The sequence below is a fragment of the Schistocerca serialis genome, chromosome 1, assembly GCF_023864345.2.
Source record: "Schistocerca serialis cubense isolate TAMUIC-IGC-003099 chromosome 1, iqSchSeri2.2, whole genome shotgun sequence".
Taxonomy (NCBI): domain Eukaryota; kingdom Metazoa; phylum Arthropoda; class Insecta; order Orthoptera; family Acrididae; genus Schistocerca; species Schistocerca serialis.
Genome location: NC_064638.1, coordinates 651,753,226 through 651,778,635, shown reverse-complemented (window position 1 = coordinate 651,778,635; position 25,410 = coordinate 651,753,226). Strand labels below are relative to the sequence as shown.

Sequence of the window (25,410 nt, the reverse complement as noted above, 5' to 3'; positions counted from 1 at the left end):
TCAGACCACCAGACTGGAAGTAAATGACTAACAGGAATAACAGGTGAGAAATATTACGTATTAAGAAAAGGAAATTTTGACAGAAAACTTTTGGCCAGATGGCGACACTAGTAAGAACCAGTCGCTTAAGTTCTATTCTGGAAGTAACGCGGAAAACATGTTGTACGGACATGTAACGACACCTAACTGGAGAATAACTAAACCTGTGATTCTGGCAGGGTTAGTGAAGTTAATCGATGAACAAATTTTGACAGTGGCAGGAATAGCTATGGAATTGGTGATGACAAGATTGTTTGTTAGAATGTGGAAGTAGAAGAAATGGGGACATCACACAAATTATGGAAGAGTAAGACATTTCCAATTTTATATGAAAATTTCGTAATACTACTTTCCGATCCCATGCTTGAGAAACTGGAGCGTAAAGCTTTTTGCTTGTAGTAGGCATAATAGGCATTTGGTATTGATACTTTGTGAATTATATTCTGTTGTGTTATAAAAATGACCATTTGTGCCAAAACAGTCTTGTTTATTTGGTGCGTATTACAATTGCTGCAGTATTAGAAAGGCCTATTTTGTTTTATCTAGCAGACAGTGACAAAATAGATGTAATCAGATCGAGAAACCACACCAGGCTTGGGTATTATTTGTATTAACAGCTTTTTCAATATTAGGTAACGACATTTCGATTTTTCATGTGGCAAAACATTTGACGAACTTTGATGAGGTAATAGATTCTTTCGCAGAAAGGAAAGCATGCCATGTAAAGCTCTAGCAAGATTAAAGAGAAAAAAAATGCTAGGAGCTAAGGATTGAAGAAATGTGTACTTTCTTGCTTGTCTCTTGTTTTTATTGGTTTTATGTATCCTGTATTTAATTTTATGTCACACAAAACAGCAAGTTATTAACTAATAGGCAATAAAGAGTGCAAATTTTCTGAAGAGCTCTTGTTCTCCTGATTACAAACAATCCCATTTGCTATTAATTGCAAGAGTTTAAAAAAAAAAGAGGAGGAGGAGAAGAAGAAGAAGAAGAAGAGGGGCAGGCTGTCATACCGGCAGACTGGGGGCAGGAGAGGCACCACAGGACGTTCCAATTTCCACTGTCTGGAATATAGTCTGATGGCATCATTTTACAAAATATACACGTTCAAATTCCACAGAGGGAAATACAGTGATGTGCGATAGAAGAATGCTGTATGAAGAGACGTGGCACTGCACTTTGGCACACTTAAGACCAAATAACATGTTTTATATTTCCTCGAAGACACGTTTCAGACTTTTCAGAAAGATGTGTGCCAAAATATTTTTGAAAATTCGATATATATATATATATTTTTTTGCAAATATTGTAGATCTGAGGCTGATGCAGAGTAGTCTGAGTTATAGTGGGTAGTCTCCACGCACGTGACCCGTGTTTACATTTAGTGATCTTGCTGTTTCCCCTTCATTTACTCTCACGACATATGTGGCCGGGTTTTATCAAGTGAATTAAAATAAATTGACATAATTATGGTAGGCTAAAATATGTTATTACTTTCAGATTTTATTTTATTTCCGCCTTTCTGACACTCGAGCATTAATCGCCTTGCAGAACAATGAAGTTATTTTTGTCTGTTTGCTAAAGAAATATGACTTTTATTAACCTTTTCTGAAAAGGCACTCGGTGTATTTGAAACGAAAGGTTTAATTCCACAGTACTGGCTAGTTTCAACTGTTTGCTGCATTTCAAGTGCATGTTTTCATCTTTTAGCAGGTATGGCATTATGCCATAATAAAGAACCAAAAATGATATAATACAGTACTGGTGCTCCAAGAAAACTTACATTCCAAAAACCACACTGAAAAGCTTAATACCAGGTCGAGGTCTAGTTCATTGGGAATCTGGACATATGAATGTGCACTTTAAGTATGCACTTTAAATGTGCAAATTTTTAGTATGGTTCACGAAATTCCGATGCTCTTGGAGTATCCTGTGATGTTTTGTTTCTTTTATGACATAGTGTACGATCTTCCAATGTTTTACACATTGTACATACGGGCTTCCTGCATTATGGTAGCTGTGCGAACAAACCTATTTCTAACAGGTCGCAGGAAAATATTGAGAATGGTGGTTTGAAAAGTGTTACTTTCAAAGTAAATATCCTTTCACAGGAGTTGAACTATGTGTAGAATGTACCATGAATTTCTTAAATCACAGAGCATTTGACTCTCATTTAAAAATCACCTCTTTGATGATGAGTCATTTAGAAGAATTTCGAACCCTGAAGATCAGACATTTATGTCATTATTAAAAATTTTACTGGCACATTTGTGAGGCATATTCGAAGAGTAACACGCGGAAAAAGGTCTATTATATGCGAAAGCTTAGCTTGTATTGCAACTTATTAACCTTAGAGACCAATATTATATGTGAAAGCTTTGCTTTTCTAGTAGCAACACTATGTATATTAATTTAAACTATTAACTTTCCTTGTTTGTGTGTTCGTGCTAGTTAAGTGATTTTGCTGGAAGCTGACTACATCACGTGTCGTATGCTCTGAACATCCGCTGTCATCAGCTGGCGAGATCACGTTACATGAGCTAAGACTGGCTTTCAAAAGCGCATTGCAATCTCGATTTCAATAATTTGCAAAGTAACATGCGGTGATTGGTGGAATTCCAATGTACACTTCCATAATGCGAAAATATGCAGTGTACATGTTGACGCACTTCAAAGATATTTCCAAAACTTTTCTTTTTCCGTAAGTTTCGTTTTCTAAAGTGCTACATCTACATCTACATTTATACTCCGCAAGCCACCCAACGGTGTGTGGCGGAGGGCACTTTACGTGCCACTGTCATTACCTCCCTTTCCTGTTCCACTCACGAATGGTTTGCGGGAAGAACAACTCCTGGAAAGCCTCCGTGCACACTTGAATCTCTCTGATTTTACATTTATGATTTCCTTGGGAGGTATAAGTAGGGGGAAGCAATATATTAGATACCTCATCCAGAAACGCACCATCTCAAAACCTGGACAGCAAGCTACACTGCGATGCAGAGTGCCTCTCTTGCAGAGTGTGCCACTTGCGTTTGCTAAACATCTCCGTAGCGCTATCATGCTTAACAGATAACCCTGTGACGGAATGCGCCGCTCTTCTTTGGATCTCCTCTGTCAACCCGACCTGGTACGGATCCCACACTGATGAGCAATACTCAAGTATAGGTCGAACGAGTGTTTTGTAAGCCGCCTCCTTTGTTGATGGACCATATTTTCTAAGACTCTCCCAATGAATCTCAACCTGACACCCGCCTTACCAACAATTAATTTTATATGATCATTCCACTTCAAATCATTCCGTATGTATACTCCCAGATATTTTACAGAAGTAACTGCTACCAGTGTTTGTTCCACTATCATATAATCATGCTGCAACATCTCTGTATACTACAGCATCATCCGCGAAAAGCCGCATGGAACTTCAGACACTACCTACTAGGTCATTTACATATATTGTGAAAAGCAATGGTCCCATAACACTCCTCTGTGGTGCGCCAGAGGTTACTTTGTGTGTAGACGTCTCTCCATTGAGAACAACATGCTGTGTTCTGTTTGCTAAAAACTCTTCAATCCAGCCACACAGCTGGTCTGATATTCCGTAGTCTCTGACTTTATCAGGCGACTGTGTGGAACTGTATCGAATGCCATCCGGAGGTCAAGGAAAATGGCATCTACCTGGGAGCCTGTATCTAATTTTTTTCATGGGTCTCGTGAACAAATAAAGCGAGTTGGGTCTCACACGATCACTGTTTCCGGAATTCATGTTGATTCCTACAGAGTAGATTCTGGGTTTCCAGAAATGACATGATACACGAGCAAAAAACACGTTCTAAAATTCTACAACAGATCGATGTCAGAGATATAGGCCTATTGTTTTGCGCATCTGCTCGACGACCCTTCTTGAAAACTGGGACTACCTGTGCTCTTTTCCAGTCATTTGGAGCCTTCCGTTCCTCTATAGACTTGCGGTGCAGGGCTGTTAGAAGGGAGAGCAAGTTCTTTCGCGTACTCTGTGTAGAATCAAATTGGTATCCCATCAGGTCCAGTGAACTTTCCTCTGTTGAGTGATTTCAGTTGCTTTTCTATTCCTTGGACACTTATTTCGATGTCAGCCATTTTTTCGTTTGTACGAGGATTTAGAGAAGGAACTGCAGTGCAGTCTTCCTCTGTGAAACAGCTTTGGATAAAGGTGTTTAGTGTTTCAGCTTTACGCCTGTCATTCTCTGTTCAAATGCCATCATCATCCCAGAGTGTCTGGATATGCTGTTTAGAGCCACTTACTGATTTAACGTAAGACCAGAACTTCCTAGGATTTTCTGTCATTTCGGTACATAGAATTTTACTTTCGAATTCACTGAACGCTTCACACATAGCCCTCCTTACGCTAACTTTGACATCATTTAGCTTCTGTATGTCTGAGAGGTTTTGGCTGCATTTAAATTTGCAGTGAAGCTCTCTTTGCTTTCGCAGTAGTTTCCTAAGTTTGTTGTTGAACCACAGTGGGTTTTTCCCATCCTTCAGTTTTACTCGGCATGTACCTGTCTAAAACACATTTTACAATTGTCTCAAACTTTTTCCATAAACACTCAACATTGTCAGTGTCGGAACAGAAATTTTCATTTTGATCTGTTAGGTAGTCTGAAATCTGCCTCCTATTACTCTTGCTAGATAGATAAACCTTCCTCCCTTCTTTTATATTCCTGTTTACTACCACATTCAGGGATGCTGCAACAGCCTTATGATCACTGATTCCCTGTTCTGCACTTACAGAGTCAAAAAGTTCGGGTCTGTTTATCAGTAGGTCCAAGATGTTATCTCCACGAGTCGGTTCTCTGTTTAATTGCTCGAGGTAATTTTCAGGTAATGCACTCAGTATAATGTCACTCGATGCTCTGTCCCTACCACCCATCCTAAACATCTGAGTGTCCCAGTCTATATCTGGTAAATTGAAATCTCCACTAATACTGTAACATGCTGAGGAAAATTATGTGAAATGTATTCCAGATTTTCTCTCAGTTGCTGCCGAGTAGGGAGGTCGGTAAAACGAGCCAATTATTAATCTAGCTCGGTTGTCGAGTATAACCTCCACCCATAATAATTCACAGGAAGTGTCCACTTCTATTTCACTAAAAGATAAACTACTACTAACAGCAACAAACACGCCACCACCGGTTGCATGCAGTCTGTCATTTCTAAACACCGTCTGTGCCTTTGTAAAAATTTCGGCAGAATTTATCTCTGGATTCAGCCAGCTTTCCATACCTATAACGATTTCAGCTTTGGTGCTTCTTATCAGCCCTTGAAATTCCGGTAGTTTACCAACGCAGCTTCGACAGTTTACGATTACAATACCAATTGCTGCTTGGTCCCCACATGTCCTGACTTTGCCCCGCACCCTTTGGGGCTGTTGCCCTTTCTGTACTTGCCCGAGGCCATCTAACGTAGAAAACCGTCCAGTCCACACCACACAGCCCCTGCTACCCGTGTAGCCGACGGCTGTGTGTAGTGGACTCCTGACCTATCCAGCGGAACCCGAAACCCCACAACCTTATGGCGCAAGTCAAGGAATCTGCAGCCCACACGGTCGCAGAACCATCTCAGCCTCTGATTCAGACCCTCCACTCCTCCCCGCAGTCAGTCCTGTCGACGATGGTGCAGATGGTGAGCTCTGCTTTCATCCCACTAGCGAGACTGGCAGTCTGCACCAAATCAGACAGTTGCCGGAAGCCAGAGAGGATTTCCTCCGCTCCATAGCGACACACATCATTGGTGCCGACATGAGCGACCACCTGCAGATGGGTGCACCCTGTACCCTTCATGGTATCCGGAAGGACCCTTTCCACATCTGGAATGACTCCCCTTCGTGGCATCTGGAAGGACCCTTTCCACATCTGGAATGACTCCCCCCGGTATGCACACAGAGTGCACATTGGTTTTCTTCCCCTGCCTTGCAGCCATGTCCCTAGAGGGTCCCCATTACGCACCTGACGTTGAAGCTCCCAACTACCAGTAAGCCCACCCTCTGCGACCGCCTGGATCTTGCAGACTGAGGGGCAACCTTTGGAACAGGACAAGCAGCCATATCCGGCCGAAGATCAGTATCAGCCGGAGACAGAGCCTGAAACCGCTTCGTCAGACAAACTGGAGAGGCCTTCTGTTCAGCCCTCCAGAATGTCTTTCGCCCCCTGCCACAGCTCGAGACGACATCCCACTCTACCACAGGTGAGGGATCAGCCTCAATGTGGGCAGTATCCCGGGCTGCCACAGCCGTAGTCAGATCGGGGGATGCATGGGACGAGCTGGCCATCCCCGACAAACCCCCGTCCGAACCCCCACAGTGATGCCCATTGGCAACAGCCTCAAGCTGTATGACTGAAGCCAACACTGCCTGAAGCTGGGAGTGAAGGGATGCCAACTCAGCCTGCATCCGAACACAGCAGTCACAGTCCTTATCCATGCTAAATTATGTTGTGCAAAGAACGTTTGAACTAATCTACAGAGAGCACAAACAATTAGACACAAAATTTAAACAGTTATTAAAATACAAAATTGCCTAGTAAATGCAGTAATGCTGCTACTTGCGCACTGCTGACACACTGCTTGGCGGCAGGAGGAGACTACGCGATTTTACACTATTCAGGTACTAAAACGCAATGCTACAACTCTCAGATACTAAAATACACCCGAAATTTATGAATTAAACAAATCAAGTACCTAAAAAACATGCAAAGAAATTAAGAATTAAACTATGTAACAAGTAAGTGAGGTAAGAGTATACGACTTGCTGCTGGCAGCCGGGAAATTCTACGCCCGTGTATAAAACCATAGCCATTCAAAGGATTGACAAGTTCAGAGGGAAAATATACTGTCACTTAACACGGGAGAAGTGTGTTTTCACCTGGGAGAAAGTGTATTTTTATCTGGGAAAAATCAGGGGAATTTATTTTCCTTGTCCGTTATATACACCCTGATAGAGAAGTACAGGTCTCTAAAATGGCTTCCTTTCAGCTAAGAAAATCATAACAGTGCACTTAGGTTTTTCAAGCTGGGAGTATTTTAAAAGTTCATGGATATCTAGGACTAGACCGTGTCAGATATTACACGATAAGAGAGAAACTTAAAAATTTTGCTGCGAATGATGAAGTTGAAGTCAATGGGGAAAAAATAGCATTTTTCGTTTTAACTATTAACTATTTGTGTACAATGTATACCAATAGGTGTACTTAAAACTCTTACCTTTCAAAATTATATGTTCCTTCTTAACAAAGAATATGGGAAAGTGAGGGGAAATGAAAATGGGGGAGGGAGGGGACAGGGTCACTCACACTGCTTTGCCTCTCTGCTTCACTTCCTCCTTAACAATCATTTCAATTGAGGTTTCCATTTTACAAAAACTTATAGCAGTTTTAAAAAGGTCATGTCAGATTTTGTCAAATTCTTCACTTAGGCAGTATATGAAATGGGATTAACTTAAAATTGGAATCTCATTTTGTCACTACATTTCTGACTGTGCAAATTATGCAACCTATTGTTAGAATGTACAGCTTCATCTGTACTCTGGAAACAACTGTGAAAATCATGGCAGAGGTTACTTCTTGCAGTAATCTCTCTTTTTCTTGTTCCACTCGTGTATGTAACACAACAAGAATGATTGCTTAAATGGCACTTTGTGCTGTAGTTATTCCAATCTTGTCTCTCTGGTCATTGTGGGAGCAGTATGTTGATGGGGGTTGTACTATAGTGTAGATTCGTCACTAATCATTGTTTTTGTTGCATTGTAAGTAAGCTTTCATGTGATAGTTGGTGTCTTATCTTCAAATGTGTGTCAGTTCAGGTTTTCCAGCATCTCAGTGTTGCTCTCCCATGGGTCAGACAAACCTGTGACCATTTGTGCTTCACTGTACACATTCAATATCCTCTCTTAGTCCTATTTGATATGGGTCCCACACACTTCAGCAGTACCGCAGTGTACTGGGATAGGGAGCCAGAATGTTCGTAAGCAGTCGCCCTTGCTGATTCATTGAATTTTCCCAGTACCCTACCAATGAATTGAAGTCTGCCACTAGTTTTATCTATGGCAGTCTGTGTGCAAAAATGGCTCACTTATGTTGTAGTCAAAGGATGCTACATTTTTGTATTTTGTGAAGAGCACAAGTTTACATTTATGAACATTCAAAGAGCATTGCCAATCTGTGTACCACTTTGAAATCCTATCAAGATCTGACTTAATACTTGTGGAGTACCTCTTTTTTCCAGACAGTAGTTCATTATACTCCCTTTGTCACAAAAGTTCCAGGAAAAGTTTTTTATTTCTGAGTTTGCAATAAGAAAGGAACAAATGTTTTTATGTACGTGGTATGTGTGTGTCCTTGAAATGACCTTGGCCATGTTTCCACACAATCACTATGTGTGGCAGTGCTTTGCTTAGCAACATACTGTTTTTGGCTTGTTAGTTACAGTAACATAATGGGTGTTGATTGTAAGCGGAGTGAACTTTAAGTTCGGGGCCCTTGGTGAAACGTGGACAGTGATTAAGCAAGCATATGCAGATGAGGCACTTTCAAGAAGTTTTGGAACAATAATGATGTCATGAAAAGGATAGATTGCTAACCACCATATAGACGAATGTTGAGACACATACAGTGTAATGTTAAAAGTAGCTGGTTTGACTGCCACAGTACGGACTTAATCTGACAGGTCAGCTATGGGATAGTATGAATGTTTGTTGGAGCAGCTAGCTGTCAGATGGATGCTGACAGTTTGTCTAAATGCAAGTAAAGGTAGCTAGCAAGTCACGAAGCCCAGAGGTTCTCAGGGTTTTCCTAGGCAGAAAGAAGGGTGTGTTTTGGCGACATGGTTGCAGGACAAGCTAAGATGAGGGACCTGAGACTTCGATTGTCAAGACTAATATAATTTTGAGGAACAATACATAAAATTCATTAAAAGTCTGCTAAAGAAAAACCAATAACAGTTTTGAAACTGCGACAATGAGATGAACTCATTGAGTGAGTGTATGGAGCTTCAATAGTTAAATAGTTATTAACATTATTACCACTATTCTTTGTAATGAATTGTAACAGCTGAACCCATCACAAAAGTCACGCTTGTGATATGCCTCATGGAAGAGGATAATGGCTGCAATATAATGAACAGATTATTTTTTAACTAAGCAAATAAAAAAGTTATAAACAACTTAGTTAATTGCACAAATAGTACCATAACTGTTATCCTCCTCAGAGACACAAATGATATTGTCAGCTTGAGTTTCCCTTTTTAATATTCAAATAACTTTCGATGTGTATTAATTATAATTTTGATGTATGAAATAGTGCGTTAGGATTTTGACTGAAGTGCGTATATGGTGATTAATGTGTTTGAGAAATGTTTAAAATTAAGGAAATAATATATAAATGAGTTTATTAAGAGGTCACAAAATGAATGCAAAAATTTCTATGTATTTTGTCTTAGGGATTTATCTGAGATTATTGTGAAAATCACAAATGGCGGTCAGGATGAACGTACCTGCACTGAGTCAAGGAGTGATCATGTGACCGAATCTTTAAATAAGGGTGCAGGGCAGAGCTCATGGTCTTTCACCTGTTGTCTTGCATCTGGAGTTTTCGTGAGGTATTTTTGTCATAGTTTCGACTGGAGTTGGAAAAAGTTATGGGCAGCATGTATGCTGCAAATGTTTTTTTCATGTACTGGGACTTATGCATTATTATTTAGTGCACTCTGCAGGGTGTAAATGTTCTGTCTGCACAAAGCAGTTTCAAATTTTGTGTGTGGAGAGAGAGAGAGAGAGAGAGAGAGAGAGAGAGAGAGAGAGAGAGAGAGAGAGAGAGAGTTACATCAAAGCTAAAATCAATCTATTTGAGCAGTGTTGTTATCCTATGGGGTTTCAGCCAACATGTGCAACCTCAATATATTTTTTATTAAATTATTCTCTAATGTCTCACTCCTATTATAAGGTTTTGGTATTAACATTATTAGTTGTGTTTTTGGGCTAAAGAGTGACAATGTATGGCCACTCACTATTGACGATAGCAAGCCACGCTCGAAGTTAATGGCTGTACATTGGTCACACTCTGGCGGAACTTGCATCATCATAATTGTTTGCATCAAAAGGGATACATGATGTGAGGAACAGGAGATAGAACACTAGAAAAAAATGTTGTAACAGACACAACATCAAGACTGACGCTTTTGGCTGAAAGCTTAACTACAAATTCTGGAGGATGGCAGTTCAAATTCCCATTGAACTGTCCAGATTTAGGTTTTTGAGATTTCTCTGGATCACTTAAAGCAAATGTAGGCTCCTTTGAAAGATGATACCCAGTTCCTTTCCCCATGATTCCTCAATCCTCACTTGTGCTCAGTGTCTAATGATCTCATTGTCTTTTAGAGTGTAAAACCCTATTCATTGTTGTGTTTTCTTGTGCTAACATTTCACAAATGTTCCAACCACATTGCATTCTCATAGAATATTTTTCATGAAAAATGTGTTATGGTACTGATTTGCTTATACTTTTAAGGGGGAATGACAGTGTGGTAGACAAAAATATTTCTCAAATTCAGGACTTTTTCCTCCTTAATGGAATGTAGTAGACAAATGGGGTTTACTGCAATGAATAAAGCATACATTGAAGTTTTAATTGGTATTTTTATTGAAAAATATAAATATCTTCACTGTGTAATTGGGATTTTCCCGAGGCAGCTCTGAAAGTAGGTAGATCAATGGTTGTCACTGTAACTCTGGTTGTAGTTATCTGAAACATGAAATTAACATGTTATCTTGATCCCTGCAGACGTAATTGTAGTTCATTGTATGGATTTTAGATATTATAGATATTTGAAAAAAATGGCAATTTTTTGGATCCGTCTTTTTTGGCTGAAAAATACCAAATATCAACAAAAAAAGGTCAGCTATGATGAAATGAAGAAAATTCTTTTTGCTTCAAGAGACACCAAAAAAATCATTAAAATTGGATGAAAATTGTAGCACGGACAACAAAAACCATACCGAAAAACTTGAGTTTAAGAAAAATGTGTTTAATGTTTGACAAGTATTTATTATATGAAAAAAGGACAAAGCTTGAAACTCACAGGATATTCTCATGCCTGCTCCATAATAATTATCGTCCCAGCTAGTGGATGATCGTTTTCTGCTACTTTGTCCTGATAAGCCCTCATTTTCATCACTGAGCACAGTGCTGCTGGTGTCCGTCTTCACAGAATTGGCGCATTTCATCGCCGATTTTGATTTAAAGGGCATTTGCCATGTGTATTAACACAAGTTTGAAACCTGTTCCCAGCAGCTTATCTCTTCAAAGTTAACTACACATTTATTATCTTTTCACATGATATAATTCGAAATAGACAAAAACTGTGATAAAATTGAAAAGTCTGTAACCAGTTGTCACACATCTTGATACATGTCCCAATCCCTATGCACAAATATTCCTTTCCACCGCATGTACAGCACTGTCATTATTTTCTATTTGGTAATGATTCATTACTTTACGTTTTTTAAAACCAACACTACTTCTAGATTTTGCTGTTCTTGGAGAGCCTTTCTGATCCAATTTTGCTAATTTAAATGTAATAAAATAAAAAATAAAAAATGATTTTCACTTTACACTGAACAATACAAACACTCATCTCTGAGTACCTTTGTCTGACGCTAACTCAGCCACAAAACAGCTGACTGAGCATCTACCAGGGGACCAACATGAGAAAAGTGAAAGTCTACTGTCTGTTTCCCCATTCGAATCAGCCCTAAACATCTCACGGAGGCAACGAAGGGAATGTGAATGCGGAACTGGTTCTTAAATGCCAAGGCATGCTGTGCACACTCAGCTTCAAATGCTCGCAGAATTGTTACTTCTTGGGGTTCGCACTTAATATTTTGGGTAATAATTCTTCAATGTATATACTTTAGAATTCTGTAATTAAAAAAAAAAATTTAGTTTTTTCAACAGTCAGTCTGTCATTCCCCTTTAATTGGCTGTTGGCTAATGTTGTGTGCACACTTTTTTTGTTACCCATCAGGGGTGGGAGGCCACTTTTATTTATTTTTATTCATCCAAGTATATTCTTACAATGAAACAGGAAGGTCATGATAATACACTAATACACACACACAAGCACGCTTTGAGTATATGACAGGTGACTAGCTGTTGCCTTGATGAAGGAACCACCTGGGCATTGGTGTGAACTGATTTAGGAAAACCACAGAAAACTCTAATCAAAGTAGCTGTACAGAGCAAACTCCATCCTCCAGATTATGATGATTGTACGTTATTCGTAAAAACTGTGTTTTTTACACAATTTGTGCTTAATGTGACAGTATTGTTTACCCTCTTTATGTTAAAATGTATGCTGTTTGTTTTCTTCATGTTCCATGTTAATTTATTACATACTACCCAATCATAAACATCTGTGAAGGTTTCATTTGCTTTCCCTAATAGGAGCTCTGGTGTTTTATAAGTGACTATTGTGTTCCTATCATCATCAAAAAGAGTTTTTCACCATATCTTATACTAACTGGAAAGTTATTGATTTATATTAAGAACAGAATTGATCAAAATACCCTACCCTATCCTTGTCTGATAATTGTATTACAAAAAATTTATCATTGGCAGATGTATGAACAGTGTCTATCTTTTGCACCCTGTTTTCCAGATAAGATTGGAACCACTCATTCTCTATTCCTTTTGCATCGGGTGCCTCTAGCTTGTTTAGTAGTGTTTTAAAGGCCAACAGTGTCAAAAACCTTGGAAAAATATAAGAATATACCTGCAACATAGTCATCCTTGTCAAGAACCACAAGTACCACTTTTGCAAACTTTGTAATGTCCAATACTGTTCTTCACCCACTTTGGAAACCAGACAATGCTTCGTTAAAAAGATTGTATTTATACATGTAACTCATTAGTTTATCTTCAGTGATTGATTCAATTATTTTTACAGGCAGAAGTGAAACTTGCTTGTAGTTTTCAATACTTTCTGCAGTAATGGTACAACTTTTGCATGCTTTAGGTACTCTCAAAAATACATGAACTGAAGGGTTCACTAATGTTTGTTAATGGGGCTTCTATAGTGTCTACACACCCCTTCAGAATGTAGACCAGATTCTCAGCTACACCTGCTGTCTTCTCATATTTTAATTTCTGTTTTATCTTCCTGATGTGAAGCTCTGCTGTTGTGGGAACATCATTATGCTTGCTGTGTAAGTTAGTTTGGGTGCTACATGTGTTTCAGGAACATTTTGCAGCAACTTCTCAGCAATACCAGAGAAAAAGTCAGTTACAAAATTGGCAAACTCCTGAGGATTTTCTAGTATTCTACCCTCATCTTTGATTTGTATGTTGTTATACTTGTCTGCCTTCTTGCAGATTCTTGTTTGACATCTCACTTTATTCTGCTTTTATCTTCTGTATTGTGTGTTATTTTGTCATTGCAGGTTTTTTTTTTTTTTTTTTTTTTTTTTTTTTTTTTTTTTTCAACAAAGTGTATCCTACTGCATATTTTTTACACCTGTGATAGTAATATAGAAAATATGGGTTAGTGGATTGCTTATTAAATAACTGAGAAATTTAATTGTCTGGGAGAACTTTCTAAACCCTCGCCCCCGTTACCCATTTATTTTCTTTTGCTGCTTAGAAATGGCTAATTTTGAAAATGTCTCCCCAAAAACTAGTTATTACGAAGTGCAGAAATGAGAAAACTTACCGTGCATGTTTTGCATATACACTTAAAACCCAGATTTGATTTACCAGTGTCCTAGAAAAAGTAAGCAATTTATATTCCTTGAAGACTTTTTTGTAGGTCTGCAGTTTTGCAGGTGAAATCTTTAGACAAGAGCCCTAAACTCCCCAGTCACCTGATTTAGTCCAGCACTCTGTGAGCTGATATTCTTCTCCTAGCTTCTCCTGTATTTGAGGGTCTAGAACTCTACCATGTCTGCTATCTAGCAGCAGCTCTCAGCACTGTGTTTTTCTTCACAACATTTATACTCTTGGCCACAATTATGCAAGAATTGCCTTTCACTTCAATGGCAGCAGTAGTGTATTTATACAATTTTAGATTAGATGGCATGGATTACAGGCTACTCAATTAATTGTGCTTTTTTCACCCAGGCAGCAGAACACGGTAACTGCACTGAATTTGCAGATGAGGCTGTGACTAATTCAGAACAGAGTAAGTAACTCGAAATACTTTTAGTTCAGAACTATCTAAAATTATTTTAAATGAACTTATAATAAAGTTCTTCCTATTTTCAATAGTACTCCATTTCATTCTGACAATATAGTTCTGCAATTTATGTTGGAGTGAAGGCCTTTGTACTTATCTGCTTATGTCCATGGATCATTTTTATGTCATTTCAGTATAAATGAAACTTGTCACGTAGTTTACATACGTAACACATTTTTGAATTATTTTTATGGCAATGCAATGTTTATTTTCACATGCGACTTCTGGAAATATTTACAATAAATGTAGATTTAAATTTGTTAAAATTTGCCTTCTGGATAGAAAGTTTTCTGAACAGGAAATTTGTAGTATTTTTATGTTAAAAGTGTTGTCCTTCAACAGCTTCAATTCATAAGTGATGGGAGTAGATTTTTCTATCAACTGTAGAACTTATTTTTTTCTTTGCTTTCATAATATTAAAGTTATGAGCAGCAGAAATAGTTTACCCTCAGTATTACATCCATAAATACTGTGTACAGCTCCCCCCCCCCCCCCTCTCTCTCTCTCCCCCTCCCTCCCTCCCCCCTCACCCCCCCCCCCCCCCTTCCACCCCCCACCCCCCCTCACCCATCTTCCGCAGCCAACATAATTGTAAGTTGTTGTTAATGACAAACTTTATAGGGCAGTCATGTATTGTGAGGCTGATAGCAATATGCTAAATTGCTTAAATATTACTCTTCAGTAATATCAATAATAATAAATTTGTAAAATATGGAAAACAACCACTTACCTGTAGAGGACTGGCATGTGGCACACGGGAATACATAAAACAACACAGTCAGTGTTAGCTTTCAAGCTCTTGCTCTATTCCTCATAAGAGAACACACATTCACACACGCACACTCAAATGTAATACATAGTGAATGTGGATTCAGAATCCCCATCAATACAGGAAACAGTAGACATCAGTAGTTCACTTTAGAAGAACAAATTCCGTGGTGAAGGTTGAATTACAGCTGAGATGTTGAAGTTAGGAAGAGATGAACTTATGAAAAGAAAAGAGAAGAAACACGCAACAGAGATCTGGGAAACTGCAGTTATTCGACAGGACTGGAAATGTGCATCAGTACAGCCATTGCATAAAAAATGTGATAAGCCAGACCCAAACAACCTAGACACTGAACAGATATAGAACTTGAAGTCAGCATGGAAAATTTGACAACGTACAAGCAGATTTTCCATCTTTGTGGACTTTTAAGGAGGTTATGACTCTGTAGAAAGACACTGTTTTTGATTCTCTAGGAGAGCTTAGAGTAGAGAGAGGCCAGAGGACTAATTTTCCAGGGTCTTGGCAAAATCTTAGCCTTTTGGTATACATGTAGTTATTCTGCATCTGCATCAAACAGGAAAGTTCCACTAAAAATGGTATATAGCAAACTTTTACGGGTATCCTCCTTCAAATATCTTGCAGAGCTTCGTATTGCCATCAGGGTTGGGCAGTAGTGCAAACCTAGAAACTTTGAAAGGTGTTCAGAATCATATTGTACTATAGCAAAAAAGTAACATCACACAATGCAAAATTGTGACATTACAAGACAATTCTTTTACTAGAGGTGTTACATGCATCACAGACCATAACTGTTGGAGACAACTCTTTTAAGTTGCAGAAACTGAAAAACTGAGTGGAAAGTTCTTATAAAATATATGGCACCACACAAGAAAATAGATTTTAGATAAGGGGAGAACATCTGACATCTACAACAAATAGATAGGTCTACCAACACGATGCATGAAAGGTGCTTGAAATTCTCTGCCACATTTATAGAATATACAACACTAGACACATCAGAAGACGATTAAACATTATTAATTTGAGGGAGGTCAGAATCAACTGGCTGGCAGAAACTAGGGAAGATTTATTATTATTATTATTTATTATTATTTATTTTCTGATTGGTCTCACCTACTAGAGATAACATGACATAACTTACAACAACGAAAATAATCAATTATTGACAATATAATGTAAATTGATAGAATAAAAAAATCACTCACCAAGTGGTGGCAGGAGAACACACACACACACACACACACACACACACACAAAAGGGTTTAACTTTTACAAGCTTTTGGTGACAGTCACTCCTTGAGGCATAAGAGTTGAAGGGGAAGGAAGAGGGATAGAGGAGGACTGGAGAGGTTTAGGGAAAGTGGTACAGTTCAGAAAAGTACCCAGAACCCCAGGTGAGGGGAGACTTAACAGACGGGATGAGAAACCTGGTCGGTAGGTCTCCTCTGACCTGGGCTTCTGGGTGACTTTTCTGAACTGTACCCTTTCCCTACTCTCTCCAATCCTCTTCCTTCACCCTCCTCCCTTTCCCTTCATGTCTTCTGTCCGTGGGGGGAGTAGTCACTGGCTTTGAAAGCTTGTAAAAGTTAAACCTTTTCTGCGTTTCTTCTCCTTCCACCGCTTAGTGAGAAGATTTTTTTATCTATCCATTTACATTATGAAATGACTTACGTATTCATTCTTTATTTCTTTACAGTAGTTTTTCATTCTTTCCCTGTGTTTCTCTCTTTCTTTTGTCCATATTGCACTTGCAGTTTTCTCGTTTCTTCTGGAAGCCCTTGAAACCTTTGACTTTTGCTCTGAACCTTTCTCTTTTTCATATTTCTTTCTCCATTATTTCCATTTTCCTCATATCTGCTTGAATGTTTTATCCACATCCATATTAATATTTTGGGGTTTCTGCCAAAGAAGTTGAATATTTTTTTATCCTGTTTTCATACAATCTTTTTAGGTGTCCATAGAATGCAACTTTTCTCTTCCTCATTGTGTGATATTCACTCTATTTTTTCATAAGCTTATTTGTTACTTCTTAATTTCCATTTCCCATCTCATATTTTGCTCCCAAGATTTTTCCTGATGCTTAAGTTTTGCATTTGTTGTTGTTGTTGTGGTGGTGGTCTTCAGTCCTGAGACTGATTTGATGCAGCTCTCCATGCTACTCTATCCTGTGCAAGCTTCATCTCCAGGTACCTACTGCAACCTACATCCTTCTGAATCTGCTTTGTGTATTCATCTCTTGGTCTCCCTCTATGATTTTTACCCTCCACGCTACCCTCCAATACTAAATTGGTGATCCCTTGATGCCTCAACACATGTCCTACCAACCGATCCCTTCTTCTAGTCAAGTTGTGCCACAAACTTCTCTTCTCCCCAATCCTATTCAACACTTCCTCATTAGTTATGTGATCTACCCATCTAACCTTCAGCATTCTTCTGTAGCACCACATTTCAAAAGCTTCTATTCTCTTCTTATCCAAACTAGTTATCATCCATGTTTCACTTCCATACATGGCGACACTCCATACAAATACTTTCAGAAATGACTTCCCGACACTTGAATCTGTACTCGATGTTAACAAATTTCTCTTCTTCACAAACGCTTTCCTTGCCATTGCATTTATGGAAATAGATTTATCATCATACAGGTTTTTTGTTAGCTGAAAAGCCACCTCAATTTTCCTTGCCCTTGCTAGGTTAGCTTCTTTGTTTAAAGCATTTGGTTCTATTATTTCACCTAGGTATTTAAATTTTGTAGCCTTTTTTATTCGAAGATAATCAGTTTCCTTTACTTTACGTGTATGATCACAAATTTGTCATTACACTACCAGTTTTAGTCTATAATGACCATCTTCAGATCTGCGGCAAAATATAAGAAAAAAGTTAATACATTAGCAGATTGTCTACGGCTTGAAACAATAGAATAGACCATAAGGAAAAGTATTACTGACATACATGTGCATTTGTGCATTTTAGATATGAAAAGGCATACCTGTTTTATAAAACCATGTACTAATATACTGGAGCCCATAGTGGTGTCATCAAATTCTGAACACAAAATCAGTGCCAGCATCGTCAAATATATATAAATAATAGTGATTCAAAACAAACTGCTGTGCAGTAGCATTTCGTCATTGGTAGGCTATGATAGTGTAGTGTGGTATAATATGGTATATTATAATGTTAATTTAAGAGATACGGCTAAAGTGATTGGGCTACCACACTGTTAGTGTAAGCACATGTTTGGAACTAATGATAACAGTACACATTCGAGTAAGTGCTTGTAGGTCAAGATATTATGTTGAGGATTGTTAATACATACGTGACAGAATCAAGAATATCCAACTATTATAAGATTTCATTCAAAGATGAATAATTTATTGAGACCATATGATGACAATTTTAATTATTATAGCCTAATTGCATTAAGTTAGTCACAAATTATCATAATTAATTATGGAGGCAGCAAATATGAGGGTACAAAGATGTGAATTAATAATTCAGGAGTTTGCAGACTCCTTCCTTATAAGCTTCTGACATGATAGGAGTAAGGTTTTAAAATGCTAACTTATCACACCTAATGAGTCTTTACCCTTCGTCAGAAGTTCAGGTTTACTACAGTCAATAGTTGGACATTCTTGATTCTGTCACGTATGTATTAACAATCCTCAATATAATATCTTTATCAACAATCCTCAACATATCATCTTGACCTACAAGCACTTACTCGAATGTGTACTGTTATCATTAGCTCCAAGCATGTGCTTACACTAATAGTGTGGTAGCCCATTCACTTTAGCCGTATCTTTTAAATTAACATTATACTATACCATATTATGCCACACTATACTATCGTAGCCTACCAATGCCAAAAGCTCTCTGGGTCAGCGCTACCTCGGACTATGTGTGAAAGTTTTGACAAACAGAAATGGGAAGGGGTTGCACGATGGAGCTATTGAATCGTTGAAAGAGGGGAAGGCAGAGAGGCACCCCAACAGGGGAATTAAGAAATGATTGACAAAAAAGAAAACTCCAAAAGATGGATGCCCTTCTTAAACAGTGGGTATAGATACATTCGTTCGGTAGGAAATAGAATGCTTGTTCTCAGAATGTCATGCACAGTCTACCTAATTTACACGTAACATCCTTGTCTGGGTTGGCTTGTGGATGGTATTTGTATATTAAAATGTGATTTGCTTTTTCCCAGGCTAAGAACTTCTTACCAATAGGCAGTAAACTGTGTCATTTTCTGAAAGCAAGTTTTTTATTCTCCCCACGTATTGGAAGTACTCATTTCTCAATGTAGTTATTATACTCCTGGTCATGGCCCTTTTGAAAAGACATAGTTTAACTAGCTTTGACCAACATTCTGAAACTTCAAAGATATACTCTACATCTCCCCTCCTCATAGCCAATGGACTACAAAAGTCTACTGCTACTTGATCCCAGAAATCCTGTGATGAGTGATAACAGTAGTAGTTTATCTAAATGACAAACCAAATCCTGCAGTATTATGGGTTAAAGTTTGAAGTATATCTTCAAAGTTTATACTTTTGATTTGACATATTTCACATGACTTCAGTAACTTTTTAACTGTTCTTGAATGTTTTTGAAACAATTATATTGCCTCATATGCCAGACACACTTCTTCAGCCTGAACTGTGCACAGCCTAGATCTATGTATCATAGAGATAAGGGTATTGTGCGGCATACACAGTGACCATATGTTATTCTGAAATAAAACTCATTTATGGTGTATCCATTTGGTGTTAATGTCCGTTGTATTTTGTTCTAATTATTGGATACGTATTTTATAAACGTCATCTTGGTATTAGTCACGTCTTATCTTTCACCATAACATATAATATTCTTTTCATATTTATTGACTTTTAGAAAATATATCACAAAGTTCCCTCATCTTTCACGCCTTCAGTTGGCAGGGTTGCCATAGGTTCTGGAAATCAAGGAATATCAGGGAATTTCAAACATGTCAGGGAAATTTGGAAAAAACACTGGAAAAAATCTCATTTTTGTCTCAGCAGATGAAATAGTTTGTTCACTGAAGTGTCATGCATTGTTGCTGGCTGGGTGCATCTGAGTACGTGTGCCGCTTCCCCATTCCTACTGCTTTTCCCCTTCTTACCACTCCCCTCAGCTTGCAGTCAGTGCTGCCACCACTTCTTACAGCTAGCCTAGCAGCTGCCGACAAGAGGCAGGGAGACGTGAGGAGTGATTTGTTTGGATCCGATTATCAGATTTTGTTGATGCAGTGACTGGAGATGGCAGTCATGTGTGCATGAGTTGTGTCAGAGTGAATGTGTGTGTTCGCTCTCATTTTCTGACAAAGGCTATGGCCGGAAATTTAGTTGTGAGAGTGTGATTATCTTCTCTATGTTCCTGTCTGTGGCTCAGCAATCACCTTTACGGCGAGTTGCTACTTATCCTCATTATTATTGATTCTCAGAGTATTTGAACAAGTTATCTGTTGCATGGATTAATCACTGCAACCTCATTTCATCGACATGCTGTCCGTGGTGTAGCGTTGCTCTTGGGGGACAAAAAATAAAAAGAATTGTTACTTTTTTTTTAATGTCGAAAAAGTGAATATTTTGGTGGGCCACTTGGCAACAGAATCAGGGATTTATTACACTATTATAATAACATACGTTGACCGTTAAATACCTGAATAAGAGCAGCATATTGATATATATATATGTTTGAGATCGCTCGGAAGAAACATTATCATTTCTGTGCATTTTTATAGTCGCGATGTAGTCATACCCGGATCAACACTAAGGGACCAGAAGATTTATAGACTTTAAAAGAAATGCAACACTACACAATTAGAAAGAGTTGGTTCAGAAATAATAGGAAAACGATAATGTTCCTTCTGCCTCATGCTGCGTTCGGCCCATCAGCGTGATCGTAATTTCTGATGATGAAGTAACACAAAATAATTAACAGTTAACTAAATAAGGAGATGGACTCATCAAGGTTAATTTACGAAAATAAGCACACTTATCTTTAACACACGTTTTTTTTAATGCTACGTACCTTTTCATATTAAATTACAATAGATGACCATTGTGGTTAAATACTTTATACATAACAGTCAAAATGTCCTCTTGATGCTATCTGTTCGATATCAGTTACAAGAAACTACATCTTTTGTGATTGGAAAAAAATAACAATTAGCATATTCACTCAATATTTTCACATCAAATATAATATACAGTTGTGGAACGCAGCAAGTCCGCGTCCGCCTCTCATGGAATACAAACAGTAAAAGGTGAGGCGCCAAAAGCCTCATTTGTCTTGAAACAACAGAATTCTTTTGTATACCATTAATCGATACATGTACATAGAGATTTACTGGCACCGCGCAAGAACGGCAAAGATAAAGAATAATAGATTCTGTCGCTGCTATGCGATGATTCATTTCTTTTGCTTTAAAATTGTTCGATAACTCTAGGCCATCAGGCGTTTACTATTGAGCGTATATTAATGTTTGTGAGGCGAAAATTACTAATATTACACTGCCTCCCATGAGGAGGGAAGGAATACCGAAGGTATTACTTTCATCCTCATGCCCATTGGAATATTTGTGATTTTCGGGTGTAACACACAGGTTATTAAAAGTTTCATTTCATATTAATTCCATAGTAAAAGAATTAACGTTTCAATTTGTAATTACTGACGGTGGATCATTGTGAATTTGTTCTGTTTTCTATCAGTGTTTGCATGGATTCAGTCTTTCTTGGTGATTCTTAAAATTAAGGCTATAAGTAGACATATTTACAAAATTTATAAGGAAATAGAGTCACACTTCATTTTTCATCGTTGCAAAAGTAATTTGACTACCACAACTGGTACACAACTTTCTGTTTTGACAGTATTCATTATATTGTCATCGTCTTGTCGATTGATTACCTTGTCCGTCGTCGCACTTAATTATACATTTATTTTCGTCGCACATACACTATTTATGATAGACTTGGATTGTAGAGCGGCCACTGGTGATGGCTTCGAAAAGGAAGTCCATATCTTTCACTTTCAGGGCTCGAGTGTGGCTCTCCGAATTATTTCACATATGAAACAGATAAAATATCTTATATTAGAATAGCTTACAAAACTAATTTTATATACATGTGGGATGGGATATAGGAAGGATCGGATCCTTTGACGTATTTTCGTGTGCTTATTTTCATTCGTATCGTGACCTTTCGTTAAAGTTTACATTTCAACAGTGTTCAGAGGTGACCTTGTGACTTGTCTCTGTGTACAATCAGTCATTATAATAATTACGTTAACTTCTCTATCTTAGAGTCTCTCGGAAGGTTTATGATACATACAAAATGTTTTCAGTACTGGGTGTGAATGTTTTTGCTACAGAATGTAGCGCACAGCAACTGTGTTGTCGGTTGAACGTTTACATTATTTCGTCACGTGTGGCTGTCCGCCTCCACTGTTGCGAGCAATCTTGAAATTCAGTCTGTGCGCGCGCACGTGACCGGAGCTTTCTTGCAGAGCGTTGATTTCGCGCTTGAGGTGCCGTGCGTCGCTTTTGTTCGGCGGATCGTGGCTTTGTGCTTTTTAGATTGCTGGAGGGAGCTTCTGCCACCGAAACTGCCTCACATCACTTCCTGTCCACTATCCAGTTACGGATTCACAGGTAAGTGGTAGCTACCGCTGCAACTGCATGTGTGGAATGACACTGATTATTACACACTGCACACATCAACGAAATTGTTCACACATATGGTGCAGTAGAATACTGCCACTGACAATCGTCGAACTTTAAAACTTCACTTGCACTGTGGTGAGCGTCTGCGTGAACGGTGTATTAACAGAAATTCTCGCGTCATAACATCACACGGTGTTTACAAGTTGATTTACATACTAATATTTACAAGAGTTCATTTAAATCGATAAATAATCTAATTGACCACTTTGAATCAAAACAATTGTTTCTTAATTAGTCTTTTTTTTTTTATTTAAGCCTACGGTCACAGGTAGGCTATTATAAGTACTTTTTCTTTGACCAAATCCATTCCAATCTCCTTTACAAATTAATTTCATTCATAGTAATCTTTATCACGCTTGCTTATTCATTTTGTAGGACCAATACATTTTTTTTAGTGCTCGTCTTATTTAGTGACTTGTGAGGGGAGCTTCATTTATGTCAAAAGTTTTTCTCGTATGTGCTTGTACTTAAAGAAAGTTCGAGGACAGATTTGAAAATAGCAATTCCGCCTCTGAGTTTCGTGTAGAAATACAAACAGTCGAAAAAAGAAAGGTGGGAAAAGCGGGTCTACTCGCTGATCGTCGACAGAATTTAAATTACTCCTCTACCAGGTCGAAAATTTAATTTACATTGCGCATTACAAAAGCAATTTGCGCGTCGCGAACCTACTCATTTTTATATGTAGTGCCTCACTTCCTAAGCACACGTGCATCTTTACAAGTTGATCCTGAGGAGTGGATAGGATCAAGGATCTTAAAGGATTTGCACTTAGGAAAGGGATTCAATAATCACATAATCACAGAGAAAACAATAAATATTGCAGTGCACACTTAAAATAAAATCTATCACTTCAAGCATGTATATCTAATATGTATCTTGCTGCAGCTTGCTTACTACTCTTTGCTCATTTCTTAGACTAAGTCTAGTTTATGCATTACGCATTTGGGTATTAATTATCATTTGTATATATAAGCCTCTCACTAGAGTGTTGCTTTTTGCTGCTGTCGCTACCTGTGAAGCTTGGGCGAGATCCTTATTCTATGTGCTGCTAGCTTGTGAATTTGCAGTATCGCTAATGCTCAATAGTACCGTGAAGTTGGCATAATAAACCATGTTACTCATATGTTCTTTTACTCAGCTTGTTTATAGTCTGGACTCATCTTACTTTGCGTTATATAATAAACTTCCTTTTTATTCCATCACGCTTTTACTTAAGGTTAACGTCAGGCCTTTTTAGAACAATTGCACTGCGTCATCAATCTGTTCATGCTTAATCCTAGGTATCTGTTCACTTCAAAGAGATGTTATTTTATCGCTGGCACAGCACTGTGCTGGAATTTACAAGTTAAATCTACCGACTGTTTTACGCTAACAGGTGGTGCCTTATTTACGTCACATTTGAAAATAGGGAATAACCTCATGGAATCGAATCTTTCTCACAACTTTCCTCTTTTGTCTGGACGTTTAAGTATTTCCTTTTAAAACAGGTAATTAATTTGTCCTCGATTAAATTTCACTTACTAATACTAAGCACATATAATCATCATTTTCATATTACTATTTAGTGAGAGAAGTGCATTATTCGCTCCTTCCTGCTCATTCTCAAATTACTATTTAGCGAGAGAAGTGCATTATTCGCTCCTTCCTCTTTCCTCATTTTAGTACCTCGGGGCTAATTAATACCTCTCGAGTACATCATTTTCCTTACATACTAACTTATAACTAAAATTGAAAATCGCCTCTAGGACATGTCCTCCTGTTTACATAAAGATTATTCATGTAAATACTTGTCTACAACTTATTCTGTATTTTATTTTCCAGACACGTTGTTTTGATACATAAGGTTTCCTTTTAGCACCGGCTAACGTCCGTAGTCAGTTCAGTTCCGTTCTTGTTACCCATTGGTTAATCCTGATCTCCAATACCTTAGAATTTTCTTACAGCTTAAATTAACTTAATTCCTGGCGTTATAAAATTTTCTTAAATCCTGATGGTGGAACAATCCTTTGATTTTATTCGTGGCAGGGTCAGATAACAAATAGCTACCAATGTGTGGTTTCCTCATTATCACAAAGGGACCTTCATAAATGTGTTGCCACTTACGATTCTTCTTTAACAACAGGGATGGTTTAAAGTGAGTCCTGACTAATAACTAACTCCAAGAAACTTCTGCAGATGCTCTTCAAGAGCCTCTGGTCTCGTTCTTATGGGTACTATAATTTTATTGATTAATCTTGCATCTAGGACTAGCCTTACGCTACCATCTGATTTTAGCACAGACAATAAAGGACTCGAATAAGGTGAATGAGATACTTCTATCACATTCCAGCGTAACATTTTCTTGATCTCGCACTTGACAGCTTCGCGTCTCGCATATGGAATGGAATAGCTTGTTCTACAGTAGGTTGAATGGGGCAGGACATCCATTCGATATTCAAAGCCTTTTATTAGTCCAGGTTTCTTAGAAAATACTTGAACGTAATCTGTTAACAAATTGTAAAGCTCATTCTTCTGTTGTTTGGATAATTCAATGGACTCACTAGCTTTACCGTATAATTCATTCTGACCGGGAATTAGGTCTTTA

The 25,410-nt window shown here is 38.1% G+C and overlaps 1 protein-coding gene across 3 annotated transcripts in view; it reads left to right on the top strand.

Moving 5' to 3' along the window:
• The window catches only part of LOC126479166 (centrosomal protein of 112 kDa-like), a 164,968-nt gene that overhangs the window by 39,999 nt on the left and 99,559 nt on the right, over window positions 1-25,410 (top strand). For all 3 annotated transcript variants that reach the window (XM_050103761.1, XM_050103760.1, XM_050103759.1), the window contains exon 5: window positions 14,181-14,241. In XM_050103761.1, coding sequence (XP_049959718.1) covers window positions 14,181-14,241 — 61 coding nt within the window. The remainder of the gene's footprint in view (window positions 1-14,180; window positions 14,242-25,410) is intronic.